The sequence below is a fragment of the Mytilus edulis genome, chromosome 8 (genome assembly GCF_963676685.1).
Source record: "Mytilus edulis chromosome 8, xbMytEdul2.2, whole genome shotgun sequence".
NCBI classification, from domain to species: Eukaryota; Metazoa; Mollusca; class Bivalvia; order Mytilida; family Mytilidae; genus Mytilus; species Mytilus edulis.
The window spans coordinates 10,025,257-10,034,161 of NC_092351.1; the positions used below are offsets into that span (position 1 = coordinate 10,025,257).

General features: G+C 31.6%; 2 protein-coding genes across 2 annotated transcripts in view; one reads left to right on the plus strand and one right to left on the minus strand.

Annotated features, from left to right (window-relative positions):
* Window positions 1–4,298, plus strand: part of LOC139484759 (solute carrier family 49 member 4 homolog) — a 30,768-nt gene extending 26,470 nt beyond the window's left edge. The window contains exons 8-13 of the mRNA XM_071268684.1: window positions 635–764; window positions 1,002–1,110; window positions 1,489–1,556; window positions 2,009–2,127; window positions 3,517–3,699; window positions 4,013–4,298. Coding sequence (XP_071124785.1) covers window positions 635–764; window positions 1,002–1,110; window positions 1,489–1,556; window positions 2,009–2,127; window positions 3,517–3,699; window positions 4,013–4,134 — 731 coding nt within the window. The 3' untranslated portion in view covers window positions 4,135–4,298. The remainder of the gene's footprint in view (window positions 1–634; window positions 765–1,001; window positions 1,111–1,488; window positions 1,557–2,008; window positions 2,128–3,516; window positions 3,700–4,012) is intronic.
* A 516-nt stretch (window positions 4,299–4,814) lies between these two features.
* Window positions 4,815–7,186, minus strand: LOC139484760 (complement C1q-like protein 4). Its single transcript, XM_071268685.1, has 3 exons — window positions 7,015–7,186; window positions 6,529–6,573; window positions 4,815–5,423 (listed from the first exon to the last, which is right to left on the minus strand). Exons 1-3 carry the CDS (start codon window positions 7,145–7,147, stop codon window positions 4,978–4,980), a joined length of 624 nt encoding a protein of 207 aa, XP_071124786.1. The 5' UTR covers window positions 7,148–7,186; the 3' UTR covers window positions 4,815–4,977.
* Window positions 7,187–8,905: the final 1,719 nt, after the last annotated feature.

The following is an 8,905-nucleotide window of genomic DNA, read 5'->3' on the forward strand; positions in this document are numbered from 1 at the left end:
TTTTTAAGGAAATTTTGCAGTTTTTGGTTATTATCTTGAATACTATTATAGATAGAGATAAACTGTAAACAGCAATAATGTTCAGCAAAGTAAGATCTACAAATAAGTCAGCATGATCAAAATTGTTAGAGGACCCCTTAAGGAGTTATTGCCCTTCATAGTCAATATTGAACAACTTTTCGTCATTTTTGTAACTTGTATAAAAATCATTTCTAAAACTACTTGGCCAAATTTAACCAAACTTGGCCACAATCATAATACTAGGGTATCTTTTAAAAAATGTGTCTAATGACCCCGCCTACCAACGAAGATGGCCAACATCTGTAAACACATTAACAGGTGAGCGACACAGGCTCTTGAGAGCCTCTAGTTTCAGTGTGCACCACGTTTTTGATGTCATTTCTTCATAGACAGACAAAATATTATAGTCATTCCTTAAATAGTTCGATAGTATTATCGAGATGCATTCAAAGCAGGAGACGCTTGCCACGCACGCAGCATCGCTACTTTTTGAGTTCATGCGATTCTGTCACTATTTGGTTTACCTAAATTTGTATCTTCTATATGGATATTTGAGATGTTACTAACGGTACACTCTGCTGGCTGTAATCTATATAATATATTTTGTTCACAGAATGTGGTTTAGCAGTATTAGTCTTTCTGCTAGTGTTGGTATACTTTCCCAACAAACCAAAACTTCCGCCCTCTATATCAGCTTCAGCAGAAAGAGTAGACTTTAAAAGTGGGGTTAAACAATTATTCAGGTAAGATTGAAAAAGCATCGGAATTAATTTATGGTCAGCACACTTATAGAAATGGTTCATATTTCTCAAAGACTTCATGGAATTTCTATATAAAATTTACATCCAAAAAAATGCAGACCTTTTAATTCATTCAAAACGATTCGGATTTTTTTTCAGCAACTTTGTAAATAAATATCTTTGTTTTTTGATTGTCACATTAAACAGGCAATAATGTACAAACCTAATTATTTTGTGTAGAAATGGCAAGTTTTGGTTGATAGGACTGACGTACGGAGTATCATTAGGTGTCTATGGCTGTTGGCAAAGTGTTCTAGATGTAATCCTCAAACCTCATAATATATCAGAGGTAAGTTGTTCTCAGACTCATTGAATTAATTAAATTATCAATATTGATGTTCAAATATTACTCAATAGTTTTTGATTTACACATTAGAAATCATAACATCAATAGTAGTATGTATGATCAAATGAAATAGTAAAAACAGTAAAAATAAATTGAAACGAGCAATATGTAATCAACTACAAATGCATACAAAATGCATACAAATAAAAGTAATTTTAAATGTACGTGGCATTAACTCAATATTTAGATAAATCATCGTGTAATAGTTGGTGGAATAAGGCACGGGTGAGACTAAAAAAACTAATTTTGTTATCATTTATCCATTGCAATTTGTTGCTCTTTATTCACTGGAACGTGAACTCAAACGTCATTTTGTTGCAGGAACAAGCTGGTTGGTTAGGATTTTATTCTTTATTAGCAGGATGCATTGTTACGTTAGCTATCGCAAGGTAGGTGTAAAGACAGATTCTTTAGTCATAAATAGATAATTGTAAAATAATAAAAACATATAATTGTTCAATCGCTTCCGTTTGTATGAAATTCTTCGAAAATATCAGCTACTCTGCATACTGTATTGAGAGGTTTATAATAATATAAGAAGTCATTTATTCGAGTGCTCACTCTGCCAAAAGATTCATACTGTTACTCACGACTACTAGTTTACATAATATTATTCAGAAAACGTGTTGATCTATTCACTCGGAAAATGTGGGATGTAAATTTTAGTACAGAATGAGTTCACAGTAACTAGTCTCTTACAAATGCATTCTTTTATTAGTATAATTATGCTAACTCGAAACCCATATGATTAAAAATAAATAAGGAGTGATTGGCTTCCAAAAATTTGTCTAGTAACAGAACGTCTGTCTCTTTTTGATATTTTTGTTTCATCTTTGAACAGATTTGCTGATGTATTTTCAAAACACATGAGATTGTTTTTACTGTTTCTCTATGTTGGTGCTGCCGGGTCTTTAGTATGGTTTACATTCCTTATACAGGGAACTATTCCTAATTCTCAAAGTAAGTATCTTTTTATGCTTTCAACTTCGTACTTTATTCGGCTTTTCGTGTTTTTTATTCGAGCGTCACTGATGAGTCTTTTGCAGACAAAACGCACGGCAGTCCTTAAAACTAAAATGTCAATCCTGGTATCTGTGATGCGTTCATTTCATGAAATACGAAACGTTTATTAAAATAGGAAAACTAAAAATTATACGTTTTTAGTTCACAATATCTTTAAATGATGGCTGTTGTCGAGAGAGTTTTTTGTTTGGTATTTTTACTTACAGGTATCAGGACTATTAAATATACTATGATGTATAAGTGTTTAAAAACATATTATAGATTCTGTATCTTCATATTTTGTAAGAACTTTTAAGATATAGTACTCATTAATCTTCTTTTATCTCATTGTTTGTATTGTATTAGGATTATTGAGGTTGTAATGTTAATGCACTTTTGGGCCCATAATTGGAAATAAAATATCTTCGTCTATATACTATAAGAAAAGAAAAACGTAAGAATTGTGTTAAATAGCTTACCATATAACCGTAACAAGTATGATAAGTAATAAGTTCAAAAAATATTGAATGTCAATGAATATTAAAATAAACCATAAATACAAACTGTTTGATTCAGTAAGAAATAGTATGAAGGCCTTTAACATACTTACTCATATGTCTGCGATGAAATCAATGTTTTAGCAATGGCAAAAGATAACTTAAGTGAAAATATGTTATTAATACAAAACTGTTCTGGTTGTATTCATCCGGAATTCTTATGCAATACCTAATGTAGAGTCACCATTGATTAAGGGTGTTATATAGCTGAACATATGGTAAATAGGTTGAAGTGAATTTGTAAAATTAGGGATTTTGTGACATCTTGCAAATTTAGGGGTTATGTATAATCACTGAACTGATTAGAGATTTTATAAAGTCACTGAAATGATTATAATTTTGTTTTACAGAATGTTGCTTGTTATATCTGTTTTTGTTGCTGGCTATTTGGCTGATTAATATTCATTCAGCATACACATTAATTTTATTCAAACTATTATATATAATCATTCACACACGTCACTAAAGATACGTTAACTATGCTTATAAACTCTTTTTAAAACTCACCAAAGATACCAAGATTATAAATATGTACAACAGACACGCGTTTCGTCTGCTTAAGCCTTAACAGTGGCGTTTAAATGAAAAAAAGCATAATTGACACTTGTGACGTGATGATGAAACACACAAAATAATATTGTAACAATATGACATGTTGGGAGTTTCTCTTGTCAATTTCGGATTCCACAGTCACCAAAACCTTTTGTAATATCTACGTCATGAAAACATGATGTCAGTGAAACGTTAAAAAAAGTTTACAAAATCTATTTTTAATTATTTTCATTTTCAGTTCAACTTTATGCCTCCATTATAATATTCTGTATGATGATTGGTTCCACCTCTCCATTATACTTTGAGATGGCTTGTGAAGCAAGTTACCCTGTCGCAGAAGGAGTCACTAACTTAGTGTTAACATTACTAAATAACATTGGTGGTCTAGTGTTCCTTATAGTACTGATGGTTCCCAATATTGGTAAGACATTTACATATTGCTCAAGGAAAATTATGACTCATTGAATTTCAATGCTAACGAAGATTAAATTGTGAAAGCATGAGGAAACCCAGTAGATTTAATATGAATAACTGAAAGCAGTGTGTTAATCATTCATATTGATGATTATGTATTGTTAAAGAACCAATGTCTCAGATCAGACTTACAATAATCCTGGTTAATTTCGTCACATGCAATGGCTTACATCATATTTAGTTCTTTTAAATCGATTTACGTATTTGTGTAATGCCAATATGATTATTAAATTTACAATGATTTTTGTTTTCAACACTAGGTTCAGCATGGGAAAACTGGTGCCTGATAGGAGCTATTGCATCTTGTATACCAGTGCTTGCGTTCCTTAAGGAACGTTATAATAGACTTGAGATCGATGAAACTGAGATTAAAGTGGATTAGGATAATTATTTATTTGATTAATTTGTCTCAACTTTTAAAGTTGTGATTTTATTTCAATTTAATGCTGTTTATTTTTATTACGATTTTTAAATGGTTTGTAATATTATATATTGATTGTTTTATTAAGAATTACATTCTGTACAATAAATGATAAGGTTGCATTATATTCTTTTGATAACTTTTTCGGCCTTTGTGATAAAACACTCTGTTTTATGACACACTTAGTCTTATTTTTATATCTAACTAGTAAGGTTAAAATAAAAAAAATAAATCTTTTCGATACTCGTACAAGGTTTTTTGACTCCAGAACTGACTAGAACCAATTATCTTTTATCCTATCCATTGGTGCTCTTCTTATCAAAGAAGCATTGAGTATCAGTCTTGAAAGTGCTATGGATTGAACTCATTGATAAATAACTGGTAAAATAAAAAATAGAGAATTGACTCATGTTTGTGTTGCTCAGTCTATAGATTTTTATGTTGTGTTTCTAAAACAATTGTTTGTCTTTTAATCCGTTTCTTTTTTCCGTGGAATTGTAAGTTTATTCACGATTTATGAGTTTGAATGTCCCTTTGGTATCTTATCTCTATTTTTTTTATCCAATTTGTAAATGTAATTTACTATCCTGTATGAATTATTCACCAGTGACTGGTCTGTATCTTTATCATTGTAAGACGACTTTCTTTATTGCATTTATTGTGTACAATTTATTTCATTTCACTTTAGAAATCGTCCCAATTTTTCACATATCAAAGATATATGCTCTATTTTTTCGAAATTAAATCGGAAGAAATTTAAATTAAATATCTTTGATTTCCTTCAAATTGATTTAATAAATTTTATTATGTCCTGGCAATAAGAAAACCAGTAAATGCGTTGTACAGAGGATGCAAAGGTTGTGGGCTTTCTGCTTTGACGTGTCGTACCCAAACCATATCTCCCTGGTCTAATTGGGTGATCACTGTTGACGTCCCACTTTCATACCCATGACCGTCAGCAAAGCAATTTCCGAAGACCACTCCATTTTTTACAATTTCCATGTGAACGCTTTTATCAGGAAACGACATGACTGTAAACGAGAAATAGAACAGTCCTGTGACAGGAGCTGTGAAATGGCCATGTCTTTTGTCATAGCCGTTACCAACGTTTACCCTTACAACATCGTACTCAACTGTCTGTAGGTCTCCGATAGTCAATGTCTGTGAGAGCTGAGCATAGAACGCTATAGGCTGTATTTCATTTATGGACGGAACATCTATCGGCAGTGGTATTTCATCGCTTTTCCGACCTGTCAAATTAAATATGATATTACGTTTAAAATTCTATCAACTGTGATATGATATTTTGTTTTGTAATTAAATACTGCATCCTAAATAACACAATTACTTCTCAGTTTGAACACTGTTTGCATATTGTTCCAACAGGACTGATAGAAGCTTTAAGACAACCTCATGATACGGAAAGGTGAAGTTAATGACGTTTAATCTCCATTATTCATAGTTGTTCAATCTGATCAAAGGAAAGTTGTTGATTATCGTATAGGAATAATAAATTCCACCCCTCTTCGGTAAGAATAATTCGAGATATTTCATAGCAGCATTGTTGTTCGATTTGATCACCGCGTTTGCAGTTAAGTCTACACAATATTACCGCAGTATTTAATTTGAACAGTTTAAAAAGAGGCACAAGCACATGTTGATTTCATCAACACGTTTGCCAGAGGTTACACACTTCGCGCCACAAGCATCTACATTTCCCAATGTTTTCCAACTAATGTTTGCATACACATTGGAGCTGTGCCCTGCATATGTTTAAACGTTTCCTTGTGATATTTCATATCAGATACGTCTATATTTAGTAAAATATCTATTTTTTAAAACGAACACGGGTTTCCTATTAATTAAAACAATTTCATCTTAAGCTATGAATATGTATACCTAGCTATAGGTATCTAGAAGTATACGAAGCGTTATCGATGGTCATTGTGTGCTGCATGATTTACTTTGTAATTGAAACTCTGTCAAATTATGATGCTGTTGAACAGCTATTGATAAATTTACCATATTTTCAGTTCAATTTATAAGTAACAACAATGTTTACTGCAACCACAGCTGACACTTCGGATTTTTTTCATACACGAAAATCAGGTTTCCATAGCTAGATTTTACTATCAATCCGTAAGACATTTAACTGAATATTCTGCATGTTGGGGAGGCAATATAACTTGCATATGTTAACTGTAAAGTAATACTGCCGTTAAGGTTTATACTTTGAATTTCTTTGTTTTATCTTGTATAAATCGTTGTCTATTATGCTGACTTATGTTTCTTGTTATTTGAACAATTTGGCTTACATAACCAATGTCTATAACCAAGGATAAAAGTTTAACTTACCATCAGATAAAATTTGTGGCTGTTTACATGTCTTTTTAAGATATTCTACAAAAGATGCACAGTATGTAGTATTTTGGGTAAATTTTAAATGTAACAATAAGAAAATAATGTTTTTTCTTGTACGTTTACTTAACATACACAAAGTTCTTAAAATTAATCTATTTAGGAGTATACACTTATATCGAAATCAAAGTATTTTTACCCTGGTAATGATCAACAAAGTAAAAAACTTGAAAATCATTCGTTAATGTTTCCATTCCTACTGTGAAAGTGGTTTGTCGACTTTCTTAAATTGTTCAAGTGATCTATAACATGGTAGCTTGATCATCTTGAGTGATGGAAACCGGGTCGACTTTATAATTTGTAATTCCTGATTCTCTAATACGCAGCGGCATTGTGGAGTAATGGAGGCTCGTCAGTTTGGATTCGGATTAATGTGTCAATGAGGAAATGAGGTATTTCACGGGATATAGTTAGCAAACTTACCTATTTCTCTTTTGAGATTCTCTAGATAATGAAGTTGTTCCTTTGTCCAAATTCCATCAGAGCTATTTTCGCAAAACACGAAGTTGACAAGCAGCAATAATAGGAAAAGACTGTTCTGAACTTTTTGTGTCATACCTGTAACTTATTGACCGAAATACCGATAAGATAAAAGAGGGTCTTGAAAGGGTTTACTGAATATAGAATAAAGGGACAAATCTACACACAATAAAAAATGAAAATAATGGAGACAAATATGCCAACATAAAAAATAGATTATATTGAGGTAATGAAATATAAGGAATAGAGAAGAAAGGACGAAAAATACCAAGAATAGAGAGATTATGCCTCAAATAGAACATTGAAATGAAAGACCCCAAACCAGACCCTTACAAGATTTCGGAAAGGCATTGAACTTCTTGGGGAACATAAAACTACATGCACAAAACAAACTGTCAGATATCAACTAACATAGAAATAAAAAAAAACATGATTTCATTATTATATAAAATATAATGAAGTTTTTTGAATAACTTGTTTATTCTTTTATCATCAAATAACCTCATGGGTGACTGCGGAAAAGAAATGTGGCATCTTATGTCTTCTTCCAACCGGCTTTTTGTGTTGCAAATTAATGTTCCTGCGTTTGATTCATGACGTCACAAATGGTACCCATTTTGATTTTCCACGAATAAACAATGAAAATGTGTCAATTTCCATTGAATATTTGAACAGGAAACATAGAGCGCATATGTTGACAAAAAAGATCTTTGGCAGTAATGTTTGTAATGACATTTTACATGTTTAACTTGAATATTTAGGTTGTCGACGGTTGCGCTCTATGCTTCCTGATGTGTCTGATGTTTCGTGTAGAGAGATTGCTGTCTCGCCTTTGCACGTTAAGAAGCTTGCAATAACATTTTGAAGGGCCCATAGGGGACTGTGCAATATTTATCTGAGGGTGGGACCGGTGCAAACATGGACGGGGCACATACTTTTTTCATGCAATTAATGAGCGGGGCGCAAAGTTTTTTGTAACAAACCTTTGGCGGGGCGCACACTTTTTTAAAAACCCTTCGTGTGTGCATAAAAAAATTAAATCAGAGTATAACAGATTAAAACTATTTGTGATTTCTGTGGAAAAAAGTAACTTGATAGAAAAAGAACAATTGAATCTAAAACAAAATAACCTAATACAGTGCTTCAATATATTTTTGTGTGTTTATGCTTTTAATAATCATTTATAAAAAAAAAATGAAATTCTGATCAAAATTCTGGAAAACTATAAACAATGTTTTGAAAATTAAACATATGACATAACATATGGTAATACATGCTTAAACATAAAACAACTTCAATTGTATTTTAAATAAATCTTTAACATGACAAAATTAAATTCTTAAACATTAAAAGAATTACAACTTAATCTATGAAAAAGCTGAATTATGTCCCTTGGGAATATTAATTTCCAACAAAAGTCCTTGCAAACAGTAGAAAATGAAAAATTATGTATGCCTGATATAATTAAAGATATAAACTACAAAATCAAGCACTATTGAAATATTTTCTGCATGAATTGCCAAGAATGTGAACAAATTCTTTACACAGGAGAATATAAATTCTATCTAAATTTGGCCTCAAGTGGGCCTCTTTTTTTCTTAGATGGACAATTTTAACGCTGAAAATGCTTCTAGTATGATTAAATATTGCCTTACTCCATAAACAGTACAAACTTAACCAGAAATTTTCCAATTTTAATAGCTAGAGAAATACCCAAGTGATACCTTAGGGAATTACACAGCAAAGAAGGCAAATATCTCAGTTAAAAACATTTGTCGCGTCTTGAATTCTGGTGTTTCCAATTGAACTATTTATTGCGAAAGGTGAAAAGAAA